Raw genomic sequence first — 15,876 nt, 5'->3', positions numbered from 1 at the left:
GTACTGAATCTTTTTGTACTGAATCTTTATGTACTGAGTTTTACTGTACTGAGTTTTACTGTACTGAATCTTTATGTACTGAGTTTTACTGTACTGAATCTTTTTTACTGAATCTTTATGTACTGAGTTTTACTGTACTGAATCTTTTTGTACTGAATCTTTATGTACTAAGTTTTACTGTACTGAATCTTTATGTACTAAGTTTTACTGTACTGAATCTTTTTGTACTGAATCTTTATGTACTAAGTTTGAACGTACTGAATCTTTATGTACCGAGTTTTACTGTACTGAATCTTTATGTACTGAGTTTTACTGTACTGAATCTTTTTTACTGAATCTTTATGTACTGAGTTTTACTGTACTGAATCTTTATGTACTGAATCTTTATGTACTGAGTTTTACTGTACTGAATCTTTATGTACTGAATCTTTATGTACTGAGTTTTACTGTACTGAATCTTTTTGTACTGAATCTTTATGTACTGAATCTTTTTGTACTGAGTTTTACTGTACTCAATCTTTATGTACTAAGTTTGAATGTACTGAATCTTTATGTACTGAGTTTTACTGTACCGAATTTTAATGTACTGAATATTTATGAACTGAATATTTATGTCCCGAGTTTTACTGTACTGAATCTTTATGTACTGAATTTTAATGTACAGGATTTTTGTGTACTGAGTTTCACTGTACTAAATATTTATGCGCTGAGTTTTATTGTACTGAATATTAGTGTGTACTGAATTTTTCTGTACTAAATTATAGTGTACTACATTTTAATGTAGTTTTACTGTACTGAATACTAACTGTTAAAAGTACTAAATATTTATGTACCACTGGTTACAGCTGGCTGCAGTATTAACCATATGTATTATCAAACTGCTGATTTTGTACAGACATTTCCAGTGAATCCACCACAACTTAACTTTGAGGATAATATAATGTACCAGGTAAAAATCAGTATTTTTGTGTTTATATAAAGATAACAGAACACTCTATTAGAATGCATGATAACCAACAGGACAGAAACTTCATAACTCCTATAAAAACACCACTCTGTATTAGTTTTAATTCATAAAAAGAAGGAAAGAGGAGATTTCATGTAGAAACGGTTTGAATTACAGTTTTATTAATGTACAGAATGATTTATCAGTTCATCAAACGGCCAGAGAAATATAGAATACAGTGTAGAGTTGTGTACGTGTTTGTGTAACAGAGGAGTGTGTAAACAGACGTCAACAGAAATTCTATAGATGGGTTTTTATATTTATAGAGTGAGAGAGAATATTTTAAAAATATTTTAAGTTTTATAAACAGAAAATTAAATCTGGACGTCAGAAAACAGAAAAATTATGAAAACGGGATGAAGGAGTTCATCACCACTCTGAGAATAAAGGTGATAAAGGAGATAAAAGTGGACAAAGGTTTGGATAAGTCAGATTTTAGAAGTTAAATTTGAGTATCATCTTCTAATATTCAGGTTATTTTTTAAGTGTTTTTTTTTTACCTAATTCCAAACCAATAGTGTGGAAAATGATTAAACACAATAAACAAGGGCAAGTTCAGTTCATTTGTATCTAAAAACAGAAATAGATTTTTTAAATTTGTTTTTAAATCAGACAAATTGACAGAAAGTAAGCTTCTTTTTTTCACTCCCTGCGTTACAAACAGTTCACTATTCACAAACATGCCAGACTTCCAGACTACAAAAATAAAGATCAGATATCATTTTCTCATGAAAACCGCTTGGAAAACACCAACTTTCATCTCATCCACCAATGAAACACAAGCAATAAACCTTAAACAGACTCAAAAGTTAATGAAAACAAACTCAAAAACATTGAAAATGCAGATCTGAAGGAGAATTTAACCTGGAGTTCATTGAAATGAAGTAAAAGAAACTAAACGAATGGATGAACGAATGAAGAATGGACGAATGACGGTAAATCACGTACTCTTTTTTTAGTGGACTGTTGGGTAAATCAGTCCAGGAGTTCAGCTGCTTCAGCAGAACGAGGATGGAGGTCAAACAAAAAAGGAAAAAAACACCTAAAAACAAACCAGAAACTCCAGAAGCTCATTAGAGATCTGCCTCTTCAAACTCTTCCTCCTCTCCTTCCAAAAGCTCCTCCCCCTCCAACGCCTCCTCCCCTTCTAACACCTCTTCGTCTCCTTCTAAAAGCTCCTCCCCTTCAGGATTCTCTTCTTCATGCTCTTCATGTTCCTCTAAAGCTTCTCCTCCCTCAGCCTCCACCTCCACCTCCTCCTCCTCTTTCTCTCGCTGTTCATCTTCAACCCGATCAGATTCTGAAGCTTCAACCCGCAGGGACTCGTCCAGATCGTGATCGTGATCTTCTGCTCCGGCAGTGAACGGGTTTTCTCCCTGAAATGGAAAGAATTTAGTAAAAACAGTTAAAAATCTTCAGTCCAGCCAGAAGTACAGAATCTAGTTCCATGTAATTTAGTAAAACTGTAATGAATTTGGTACTTTGACACAATTTTATTGGGTTATTTCTTGAACAGATTGTACAGATAGTTGCTTATATGATGAATAAACATCAAAGCAAGTACATGGGTTGGAGAATGAAACACCTTTTTTTAGAGCACAATAATTGATTGTGGTGACGGACAGTTCTGGTGGAAACAGGAGAGTTGAGGAGCACATCCCTTTCAGACAGCTTCCTCTTACAGCGTCCACAGTTAATCCTGTTGGATGTGGTTGGTTCTTCTTGGTGGTGTGCTGACATTACCCTGGATACCGTGGCTCTTGATGCATCACAAAGACTTGCTGTCTTGGTCACAGATGCTCCAGCAAGACGTGCACCAACAATTTGTCCTCTTTTGAACTCTGGTATGTCTCCCATAATGTTGTGTGCATTGCAATATTTAGAGCAGAACTGTGCTCTTACCCTGCTAATTGAACCTTCACACTCTGCTCTTACTGGTGCAATGTGCAATTAATGAAGATTGGACACCAGGCTGCTCCAATTTAGCCATGAAACCTAAAATCCCACACTAAAATGATGACAGGTGTTTCAGTTTCATTGTCCAACCCCTGTAGATATGAAAAGGAAACAAGTCTGAACACTAAAAGAAGATTTAATTTTAGAAGAACAAAAGTTTAAAAATAAAATAAGGATACGATGATTCAAAAGGAGGAACAACAAACATCCCAAACCTTATTAAAAAGTATAAAAATAAACAGGATAAGACGCATATCAAAGGCATCTGAACAGTAAACAATGAAGTAGTCAAAGAGGAGTTACTAAATACAATTGTAAAACAGTTTAAAGAAATATACGCTGAACTTCCTATACATGACATTTAGTTTTAATTATTTTTTACCTAAAAACACCTTGTGAAAACACAGATTTCTAATACCCTTAATTTTAGAAGAAACAATGAATAAATTAATAATTGAGGAGCTGTCCCAATACTTTTGTCCACATATAGTGTTGTTTTGTGCAGGATTTGTGCTGGTTGTTACGCACCTTCAGGTACTTGTCGAGTTTCTCTCGGACGGGTTTGTGGTTGAGGATACTCCGAGCCACCGTCAGAGCCGACTTCTTAGACTCTTCCATCATAACCTAAAACATCAGCAATCAGTTAATCAATCAACCAATCAATTAATCAATCTTTACACCACAATGTCAGAGCTTACTTTCTATTTGTGTTGTATCTCGTGGTTGTAGTTGTATTCAGATGTTCTAAGTTGCTTCTGAACGTGTGAACATGTGTACCTTCCAAATGTGTGCCCACATATCCACCATTTTTTTGGTGAAAACGTTAAAACTTCCTATTACACGTCATCAACAGAGAGCATTACACAGCGGTGGTCACGGTTTGCCCTGAAGAACTTACCATTTCAGGTTCTGGAACCTACTTTTGTTGGTGGAAACGAGGCAAACTGATTCAAAATTAGGTCCGCAAACCAGAACATGGTGGTTTCACTTTGGTAGAAAAGCACTCATAGAGTATCTTACAGTTATAGTGTACTTGGAGGGAATGTGTGTACCTTGTGGTTGAAGTGGTGGTCAGGTGTTTATCTGTGAGTGTTTGTGTGTGTGTGTGCTTACCCTCCGGTTGTAGTTGTGGTCATGTGATCTGAGATGTCTCTGGATGAGGGAATACTGCATTGGAATGTACATATCACACACAGCGCAGTGAGCAGCATCCACCTTCTTAATGAAGTGCTCCATACCGATATCTGCACACACAACACACATCACCATCAGCAACAACGGAAAAAACAACGTACAGAAACGACAAAGATACAACCACAAGAGATAACACACACAGGGTTCTTGCTCCATTTTAAAAGTCAAATTTAATACTTTTTAAGACCCTTTTAAGACCTCAATAAATAAAATCAAAGACCCAAAAATGTAGTCACAACTTAAGTAGAAAATTGAAATTATTAAAATTAAAATGAAATAAAATTAAAATAAATAAATTAAAACTCATGGGAAATGTTATTAATTTGTTCCATTGTGATGCAGAACATGTTAGCATGTTTGCTAGCTTACTGCTAATATTAGCTAGCTCTACACAAACCCTAGTTCTCTTTCAGTAACAATAGCTAGCTCACCACTGATGTTCTCTGCTAACCTTAGTTTTCTCACCAGTAACTTGATGCTAATGTTAGTATGTGTTTTCCCACTGGCATTAAACGCACCATCTAAAATGTAATACCTACAGCAAATTTACTGTAAATTTAAGTCAATTTAAGACCTTAATTATCATGATTTTAATTTAAGACTTTTTGAGGACCCGCAGGAACCCTGACAGATAACACACCTCGGGTCTGGTCACGCTCCTTGTAGAGCTGGCAGATTGCAGCATCGTGATTTTTTATCTGGCTGACGGTTTTCTCCATATTCTTGTGTTTAATGTTGAGATACTCCTAAACAAATACAAACAAACACAAACACGTACGTCAGTGAGGTAAACCTGCTGCATCTGAGCTCTCAGGATTAACTAGTCTACAGAACCAGGATATAGACCTCTAGGACTCAAGGACTTCCAACTATTATAGAGACATCAAATGGCACCTCAATGGTTATAATCAATAGACTGTTTACATTTCAGATGGAAACCTTTACTGGAGATCTTTAGCCCAGTGATCTCTAAGCCCTGAAATCTTCTGCACTCTGCACCTACCCTATGCTCTGGAATCATCTGCCCTGAAGACAGGCACCCTGCAGAGCTTGGGTATGGAGACTTGCACTGCGATTTGGAGACCGGTACTCTAAAGACCAATATCCTGGAGACCGGTACTCAATACTCTTGAGACCGGTACCCTGGAGCCCGGTACTCTGGAGAACAGTACCCTGGAGAACGGTACTCAGTACTCCTGAGACCGGTACCCTGGAGCCCGGTACTCTGTAGAACAGTACCCTGGAGATCTGTAGACCAGTACCCTGGAGCCCGGTACTCTGGAGAACAGTACCATGGAGACCGGTGCTCAGTACTCCAGAGACTGGTACCCTGGAGCCCGGTACTTAGTACTCCACAAACCAGTACCCAGGAGATCTATATCCTGAAGACTGGTACTCTGGAGACCGGAACCCTCCAGTGTTTTGGAGACCAGTACTCTGGAGATCTGTAGACCGGTACTCTGAAGACTGGTGCTCTGGAGACCGGTTTTCTCCAGTGCTCTGGAGACTGGTACTCTGAAGACTGGTACTGTGCCCTGGGAAGATGTACTTTAAACAACTTTGCACTGGAAACAAAAACTTTGCACAGCTTTAACCCTAAAGATCTAGCCGGTGGTCTGAGAGCAGTTTTTCTGTTCGATTAATGATGGTACCGCTGGTTTGTGTAGAGACTGATGAATGTTGTGTATACTCTGGTACCTGCAGGAAGTCTGCGTTCCCTTTCGTGAGGCGGTTGCTGAGGAACTTGAATATATCTTTGTGGAATCTGCTCTCCAGGTGAGCCGTCATCTCCTCGCTGTAGAAGGTGCGGTACTTACACACCGAACAGGCAAAGGATATCCTGCATACACAAAAAAAACAGAGACTGTAAATTAATACTCTTCCTGTTTATTTACTGATTAAAGCATTACCAGACCACCCTCACATTTAGAGAAAAATAAAGGTACAGTCAAAACAAAATGCCGTAAATTATATCAGGAGAGAATCTGACCTTTTTGCTGTGATCTTCACCCCCGACATCTCGAAAAATCCTCGTATCTTCTTCTCGTTCTTTGTAGGAACGACTGGTTTTCCCTGCAGCTTCGCCTTCAGCTGAGCTAACTCCTCCTCTATAGAGAGAGCTGCAGGGAAAGAGAAAAAAAAACAGATAGAGGACAAAAGAAAGAGAGAACGTGAGTTAAAAAAGGTGCCCAAAAATAGAAGACCATAAAAATGGTATACATTATTTAATTTTATATAAATTAATTGTAAAGTGGCATTAATGCCGGACAATATGTCAATATTTTATTGTATCGAATATTGAGGATATCATCTGTATTTAAAGAACACTGAACCTACTGTGCATTTCATTACTTGTGTAAAAAGTATATTTACTCTGAATAAAAGAGCATTTAAAGCATTTTGACTGCATATGTTTACTACAAAATATGATAAATACTGAGTATCATGAAAACAAGCCTTTAAATACTGTGATTATAATATTTTTAACATATCGCCCATATCGCTCAGTGTTTCTATACTGTTCACACCACATCATTGGTGATAAATCTGGGAAACTCTTGCTATGTGTGGGTGAGCATTATCCTGCTGAAAAACGTTATCAGTTGAAAGAGGCAGGAACAAAAATATCTGCAGGATGTTCTACACATATCACTGAGCTGTTAGTCCTCATATCACTAATAGGGGTCACCGACTGTCATATGCGATGCTCCCCAGATTATTAATTACATCAGCAGTTTACAGTGTGAACTCTTCAGTCCAGGTCAAAGACAGGACTGAAGCCTTCGTTATCTATATGCAAACCATTGAATCCCTGAATTTTTCCTTCATAATGCCAAAGCCAATAAAGATGACAGTGGCTGGTTACACATAAGGGGGTTAAAAATGTTGAGAACTTCATAAAAACGACCACCCAGCTTCACTTAGCGCAATGAATATACACTTAAATGATCTTAAAGTCTGTCAGCTGGGTGAAATGGAGTGCAGTGGTGGAATGTCTAAAAGTCAACAATCTCTCACCAAGAGGTACACTACCCAGATGGTGCCTCTTAGAGCCTTCTTATATCTCACCAAGAGAAGCACTTGTATGCCCTCTTGTGCCATAAAAATCGATCGGAAAATCTCGGAATTATACATATCAACCAAAATTAAGAAATATATCATGCTAAAGACTTTCATAACATATAACATATTTTACATCTTGTGGTTAACCGCTGACTAACAAGGAGTTTTCCATAAATCCAAAAATTAGACCAAACAAAATTAAAATACAGGCATGCAGTAGGGAGATAGAGAGATAGAGAGTTCCATTACTTCTTGTAATTTTTCTCATTAGAACAAATTTTTATAGAGGTGATAAACTGTGATAAATTAAGAGCTGGATACTCACGACCGCTCTGTGCTTCAGCTTCTGCACTGGAGGTTCCAGGCTGCTGAGAATCTTCAGACTGATCTGCTGCACCTAAACAATGATACAAACAAGATCAATCATTTCACTTTTCCCAGGAAACGATTTAGCCAATCCTAAAATAAATATTTTAGCCTTTTTACTCTATAAAAAAGTGCCGGGTGCAGAAGCTGAAATGTGCTTCATAATGTGGGTTTGGATTGATTCCTGAGTGTTTTAGAATTGTAACGAGTAAAGATGCAGCACATAAACAATGTATCAGAGTAAAAGTATTAAACTCACCTAAAGTATGTAATAAAGTAAAAGTAGAAGTAGGAGAAAAAAATAATACTCTAGTAGAGTACAGATATAGTACTTTAGCATTTAAGTAGTTAAGTAGTGAAGTGGATATAAATGTTATGACTTTAAAATGAATAAAAAATACTAAAAATTAGTTTACATCAATCAGATTTAAGTAGCATGGACAGCAATGATTGGTCCTTTTCTGGTATAAATTAAGACATCAGTTGGAAATGTTGGAGATATTGGCCATATTGGAATAAAAAAATAAATAAAAAAGGAAAACTCATCAGCCGATAACAATATAATTAAAAGTCATTGAACAGACAAATTTTAAAGCGACTTAGTTCTTTTCTGGTATACAATAAAATACGTCAAAAAAATCAGTTGGAAATATTGGCCATATCGGCTAATGCTCAAGTTTCTAAAAAAAAACAAACACAATTATCATCCAATACCGATATAATGAGTTAATTTAATGATAAATAAAATTAACTCCTGTTCTTAAATTTAACCCACACATTGTCTCTGGTCTGATTTCTGCACCGTCTGTGGTTCCAGTTGAAGTTTTACCATCATCAGATTTCTCTTTGGTCTGAAGCTTCTTCTTCAACAGAGCGAGCTCCTCTTTAACAGACAGAACTGAGAGAAAGATCAGAACTGAGATCAGTAAAAACAGTTTTAAACTTAGAAATATTAATAACAGAGCGAGCTCCTCTTTAACAGACAGAAATGGGAGAGAGAGAGAGATCAGAACTGAGATCAGTAAAAACACGGTAGAAACATTCGTAAGAGTGAAAATACTGGATTCTGTACCTGTAACATTTCCTTCAGCTGATTCACAACACTACACAGGAAAAGAATAATAAACAAAAAAACATAATTTCACATTAAATAATAAAATATGTAATTTAAGCACATAGCATAGAATTCTGCACTAGGCAAAGAATAAACTACATATTTTATATATTTCCCAAATCTCAATGTTGTCAATATTATTGTTTATTTCTAGAACAATGTATCGTCCACAAAGAATTGTAATTGGACAGTGCTAACATTACAGTAAATAAGGTTCAAACAGCCTGTAAAAATGTTGTGCAGTAGACTGATTTCTCTTTGAATACAATACTACCATAAAATAAACTAAATAAAATAAAATAAAATAAATCCCTTGTTTGCCTTTTTTTTAAATACAGATCTACAAGGCTTTGGTTGGTCAGATTGTTGGGCAGTGAACCAATGAGATAAGCGAAATACATTTAGCTCTTCATTTGACTGTAATGTAAATCAGTACTGACAGCAGCTGAGGTTTCGTCCTTCTCCTCTTCAGGATCAGCTGGAGAAGAAGAGAACATCAACTCTGAGAAACTCTGAGAAACCAGCTCTTTGAGAATTAAAAACAGACTAAAGAGAAACTATTATTATCGAGCCTTACCTTTATCTGTCTCAGTCCGGCCCATTTTAGAGTCCGGCTCATCCGTCGTACTCTCCGACTGCTTCCTCTTCTTCTTCTGTCCTTCCTGCTGCAGTTACAACACTCATCACCAAACCATAACTCTCAACAAACTCACAGTCATCCAACACCAACATCCTACGAAATATATATTATTTATATTCCTCCACTGCTTGGTTTGGGATGTATATTTGGTTTCCGGACATATTGCAGCTAGCACTAACCCAACCAGTACACAAACTGTTAACCTAAATAAATAGCTTAGATTTGTTGGCTTGAATCATTTATAGCTAACAAATGAGTGCCCATTCCATCAGTAGAAAGCTTATCAACTTGTAATCTCAAATCTCCCTTGTGATTTAATAAAAAAAAATACTTCAAGAATACTCTAATGCAACAAAGTTTTTGCATTAAAAAAATTGTATTACTGCATACAATATGATATGTCACACCCCTAACTGAGATAGGGCTGCCACGATTAGTCGACTAGTCACGATTATGTCGACTATTAAAATAGTCGACGACTAATTTAATAGTCGATTAGTCGTGTTTTTTTTTTTCTTTGTTTTTCTCTCCAAACTGCTGCGACTGCCTTTCTGTCCTGGACGCACACGCGCAGTAGTGGAAACCGGGGTAGGTAGTGGACGACATCTCAGGACATTATACAGACAGGCTCTGGTTTCATGGCTACCCCGCTACAGAACTCAAAAGTGTGGGATCACCAAGAAAATAAAAGTGAAACGCGTGCAATGCAATATCTGCAATGAAGAACTTGCCTTCCTCGGCAGCACAACCGCGATGCACGAGCACCTGAAAAGGAGGCATGTTGTGGCTGATTAAATGACGAAGAAGCTAAATTGCTATTTAGCTGCTAAAATTAGCGTAAACAGAGCGTTAACTTAGTACTTAACTTACTCATCTTGATAGCTTTAAAACAGAGGTCACTAATAGGCGGACCGCGATCCGGATCCGGATCCAGACGTTGTCACAAATGCCGTCCCAAACCGATAAACTACAGAGAAGGATTTCATTCTGACAGTGGCTTCTGTTTTCAGTGCTTTTCGGTGCAGTAAACTCACAGATCAGTCATGTGTGGTGTAAAATCACCAAACGCTCTCCTCTGCCAATCAGATCTGTGCAGACCGCTGCCCTGTGTACGGTAATGTACACAATATCTGGACAGAGAGGCATTTTTTATGAATATACTTTTTTTTCATAATAGTTCAAACAACCTCACGGTTGAGATGTTTCATAAATGCCAGTGCCTTATCCTTATTTTACACAGTTGTTTACACTTTATGCTAAACAGTAAAATAATTGTCTGTTACAACAAGCTGCATATTTCATTAAAGGTTTAATGAACTATGATTTTAATTGTTTTTATTTTTAGTTAGCATATAGCTGAAATCTAATGTTGGTTGTATAATAGCAGCTGCATTCTATTGTGATAAACTGTGTTTTATATTCAATTAACGTATGATCCGATTAGTCGACTAATCATAAAAAATAATCGGTGATTAGTCGACTATAAAAATAATCGTTTGTGGCAGCCCTAAACTGAGATAATAAAAAATACAAGATTTTATCAGATTTGTAACAGAATTCAATGATCCAGAATGTGATGATACTAATAATAATGCACTCCAAATATCTCTATATATCCAGGATTAAAGTAAAATAAATGATACTGGACAGATATAATCTGTCTCTAGTAGATACATAATGGGAAATGAGAACAGTGTGAATTTTTCTTTTGATAAAAACAGTATAGAAGTAGAACCCTGATGTGATAATTAGGGTTCTACTTCTATACTGTTTTTATCAAAAGAAAAATTCACACTGTTTTCATCTTGCAGAGAGAATACACATCTTGGTGTAACTTTAGAACTAACAAAAAATAACAAAAAAAAACCCTAAATCAATTCATTTAAAAGTAAAATACCTCAACAAGTATTAGTTTAAAATATTCGACAAATGTTTCTAAAAAAAAAAAAAAAAAAAAAAAGTAACTATCGGTCAATGCAAACATAATTCTGATATAACTGTGCATCCCTACATAAAACTACAGGAAGGGGAAAATTGAACGAGTACAAACTTATTATAAACATTATATAAACATAACGGATATGCAAAAATAAAAATATATTGCAGAAGTAACTCAATGCTACCAGATCAGAAACATTTGAGTGTTAAAGATCTAGATTTAATTAGCTAAACAGAGATGGAGAAATATCTTAATCCCAAAGAAAAAAATGGTGATATTCTCAAAACTCTGTCAATTATCTGACACAAAAAGGCAGAGAGAGGGCTGACAACGATAATAATCTATAAACTTACTTTCTGTGACTGAACAACAAAGTTGGGGTGTGACATATTATATCGTACACGTGAACGATATTAAACCCTGAAATATGGAGCCATATCACCCACCCCAATTATCACATCAGGCTACGTCTTTTTTTGCTGTTTTTAGCAAAACAAAAATTCACACTGTTCTCATTATCCATTATATATCTACAAGAGACAGATTATATTTGTCCAGTATCAGGCTATTTATTTTACTGCAGTACTGGATATATGGAGATATATGGATGCATTTTTAGTATTGTGCAGTAGTGTATTCTTGAAGAAAAAAAAAATCAGCGTTTTTTCATATCGCCAAGAGTATCGTTATCGCAAAAATACCATGAAATATCGTGATATTATTTTAGAGCCATATCGCCCACCCCTACAACAAAGGACTACATATGTATTAAATGTGGCTCAGGCTCTGTTTCTAAGGTTTACAGTGTCGATCTACAACCTCTCTACTGCTGAACATGCTGAATGGGTTTATATTGGTGTGATTAGAGTCCGGCGCTCTACAGGCAGTACTTACTCTGGAGGGTTTCTTGCGGATTTGCCGCCTGTTGGATCTCCGCCCTCCTCCAAACTGCCACTTAAAGTCCTGAGAACCCTGGTAAGAGTCCCAGGGGGAGACGCGATGGGACAGGAGGGACGGCGGCTTGCTCTGTCCTCCGTTGTGTCCTCCTCGACCTCCCATAGAGAAGGAATCTTGCCTAAATCCGAAGCCGTAGCCCCCCGATGGTCCTCCTCTTCTCTGGGACCTCGGCGCGGACCCCCAGCCGGAGCTGGAGAAGGCCCCTCCAGAGGAACGCATTTTAGAGGATCCAAATTGGCTGAAACTATTGAAGCCCCCACCGAATTCTGTAAAAGCCCCCGAGCCTAAAAGCACAGGAGAGTAAGGTTACCATAAGTACCATCTTTCCACCATCAAATTTCTAATACAATACAAACAAACCAGACTTTATTTACTTATTTTACTGTATACTGTATTCTACTGTACCAAACCTACTACTGATTCTAAAGAAATAAACCTTAATGAGTCTCACCTCTGCCTCCTCTCCAGCCGGAGAACCCTGTATCAGAAGAAAAAACATCACAATCATCACATCACAGTTATTACTGCACTGTACTGGATCAGGTATCAGCGGTTTTAAGCCTGATTTGACTCTGATCCTTTGCTTTTACTGCTTTGCCCCTGCAGCGTGCCGTGTGCTGTTCACAACAAATCAAATACCTGACTTTAATACCTGGGATCGGACACAGAGCCGACAGGTTTATATTCATTTATCTGCTCCTAAAGAGAGTCCTATTCTATTGGCAAGTCTTCTCTGAAAAGTGTAGAGACAGTTACTCCAACATAGGCAAGATAATGAAAGATAGAATAGCAGAGAGACAGAAAAATAGAAACACAGATAGATAAACAGATAAAAACAGATATACAGATAGAATTAGGAGAAGGACAGACACATAACAGACAGATAGACAGAAACAGAGAAAGAGAGAGATATAAACAGATAAAAACATAACAGAAAGATAGAGACACAGAAAGAAAGAGACAAAGATAGAAATATATAAACATAACAGACAGATATAAACACTGACAGATACATAGAAACAAACAGACTTTGAGACTTCTTTGAAATGTAAAGTGCATTAATAAGATACATAAATATAGACAGAGATAGATAGATAGAAACACAGACAGACAGAAAGAGACAGATAGATAAATATAGACAGACACATATAGAAACAGACAGACAGAAACACAGACAGATATACAGACATATAGAAACATATACTAATTGATAGACAGACAGATAGAAAAATAGACAAAGACAGACAGACAGACAGACAGACAGATAGATAGATAAAAACGCTAACAGTAAAGCAGTACTGAGATTAAAGGAGAGTGCAGGAGAGTTCAGTAGAATAGTGTAGTATAGAGTATAGTAGTAACGTTATATAGTTATATTATAGTATATATATATATATATATATATATATATGTAGAGAGAGGTGCTGGAGCCGGGTGTTAGCCGTTAGCTTAGCCTAGCCGCTAACAGTGATAACAGTGCTGCGGTTGGAGAACAGTGTACAGTACATAACAGGAGTATAGTATAGAGTACAGTGGTACAGGACAGTGGAGTAAAGTATAGAGTATAGTTGTATAGTATGATGTAGTGAGCCGAGCTGCAGCCGGGTGTTAGCCGTTAGCTTAGCCTAGCCGCTAACAGTAATAACAGAGCTGAGTGTAGAGAGTTTAACCCGCTCTCTCTCTCTGATACATCACCAACACTATAAACACACTATAATCACAGTGCTAGTGTTACTGCAGTATTAAATACTGTATAAAATAATATAATAACATTACCTGATCCATAACTCCGACCCGCCATCTTTACCCTCCTCCTCCTCCTCCTCCTTCTCCTACTGCCGCTGTCTTTCACTCTCTCTTACTCAGCGCCCCCTGCCGCCGGAGGACCGGTACTACACCTCACCTGTGCGTTAGGTAGATTATTTATTTGTTAATGATTGGTAATAAATTGTATCGTTGGAAAGTCTGTTAATTTGCATTTTAAATTGACCCACATTTATATAGAACATGTATTTGTGATGGTAATGAAAAAATTTCAAACTTCTGCTCTTTCTGTTTTCTCTTCTTTAGAGCTTCTGGTTCCTCTAGGTCAGGATCTCTAAACTACCACCCGTGGGCCATTTGCGGCCCGTTCACTTTTTTGAGTGGCCTGCAAGGTATTTTAGAAATAAAATAAAAGTTGGCCCGCAGGTTTTTATAATGTGAGATTCAAAGTTTAAATGCTAGGTGTCAGAAAGCAGCGAGAATGCACAGTTGTAGTGCAGAAAACGGGCCAACGAATCTAACAACTCCAAAAAAAAGAAAAATGGACAGCAAATGCAGAAAATGTCAGGTATGTTGGGAAAAGTACTATTTTTTTTTAACTGAGTTCAGAATAAAGTGTGTTCAATGTTTAATTTGTCAGGAATCAGTTGCCTAGTGCCATAGAGCAACTTCTAGCTGATGTTCCTAAAAACCGTAAAACCGTGAAAGTTTCAGCATTATTTGGAGGAAGCACTGGTACCAAGATCTCCAAACTAATCTTACAATCATTCCTAAGCCATGCTAAACTCAGGATAACATAAAAATAACAGTGTTAAACTAATTATTCCATTGCAATAAACACAAACATACAAATACATTATTTGATGGGTATGTATTTATTTATTATTTTATTTATTGATTTGCTGAACCCATTCTGAGTGCATTATAGACAGAAAAGTGCATAATTTTATATTCTGAAAGGTCTGAAAGGGTTAAAAGAGAAATTAACAGACTTTCCAACCGTATAAGACATATTGCCAATAAGCAACAACGAAATTATACACAGAAAACACATTCCTTTACTTTGTTTGCTATGTTTGGAGTAGTAACTAAGGGCTTAGTAACTAGAGACTCTACACACAAATCTTTAAAGAGCCACTAAACCCTAAATCATATATATATATGTATATATATATATATATATATATATATATATGTATATATATATATATATATATATATATATATATACATATATATATATATATACATATATATATATATATATATATATATATATATATATATATATATATATATATATATATTTATTAAAACTGAAATGTGTTCCTTTAAAGTATTGAAACATACCAGCACTGCTTAAAATTATTAAACCCATACATCACCTAAACCCCTTAACCCATTCATCACCCAGCAGTGCCCCTCCTAAACTGGCCCTCACATTTTTTAGCCTTTTTCATGTTTGAGCTGATGTTGGTTTAAATAACATCAGGGGGTTTAGTTACGCTCTAAGAAGAAACTCTATTAAATAAGCTTCATCTTTATTGTCATTGTGCAGAGTACAGGTGCAGAGCCAATGAACAGAACTGCACACCTGATGTAAAATTATCATTAAGCGCCCTCTATAGGCTCATATATAAACAAAGGTATATGTTTGGGTTCCTGTTGGAGAGAAAGTGAAAGTATTTCAGAGCCATTGTATAATCTTCTAATATTGCACGGTACGTTTTTAAAACGTTATGTTTTGTGCAGCATTGCTTTCTTGTTGTTTTGTTGATGTGCTGACAGACAAATATATGTTTATAGTTTTTTTTTACGCTGAAAACATCTACAGTCGTCTTCTTAAGGAGGTTACAGGTGAGTTAAAATTACTGCGT

At 36.5% G+C, this 15,876-nt stretch overlaps 1 protein-coding gene across 2 annotated transcripts; it reads right to left on the bottom strand.

The window, feature by feature from the left end:
- Positions 1-1,842: 1,842 nt before the first annotated feature.
- On the bottom strand, positions 1,843-14,087 carry LOC103036739 (A-kinase anchor protein 8-like). Of its 2 annotated transcripts, none has more exons than XM_049469439.1 (14): positions 14,012-14,087; positions 12,687-12,713; positions 12,173-12,519; positions 9,277-9,361; positions 9,140-9,177; positions 8,658-8,688; positions 8,361-8,483; positions 7,545-7,616; positions 6,147-6,276; positions 5,855-5,996; positions 4,797-4,902; positions 4,076-4,206; positions 3,491-3,586; positions 1,843-2,382 (listed from the first exon to the last, which is right to left on the bottom strand). In XM_049469439.1, the coding sequence occupies exons 1-14, from the start codon at positions 14,034-14,036 to the stop codon at positions 2,080-2,082; spliced, it is 1,656 nt and encodes a 551-aa protein (XP_049325396.1). In that variant the 5' UTR covers positions 14,037-14,087; the 3' UTR covers positions 1,843-2,079. The 2 variants fall into 2 exon arrangements, with proteins under 2 accessions (XP_049325396.1, XP_049325395.1); XM_049469438.1 differs by having other exon boundaries at positions 9,277-9,364; positions 14,012-14,086.
- Positions 14,088-15,876: the final 1,789 nt, after the last annotated feature.

The sequence above is a fragment of the Astyanax mexicanus genome, chromosome 21, assembly GCF_023375975.1.
Source record: "Astyanax mexicanus isolate ESR-SI-001 chromosome 21, AstMex3_surface, whole genome shotgun sequence".
NCBI lineage: Eukaryota > Metazoa > Chordata > Actinopteri > Characiformes > Acestrorhamphidae > Astyanax > Astyanax mexicanus.
This window is presented reverse-complemented; position numbering and strand designations above follow the sequence as displayed.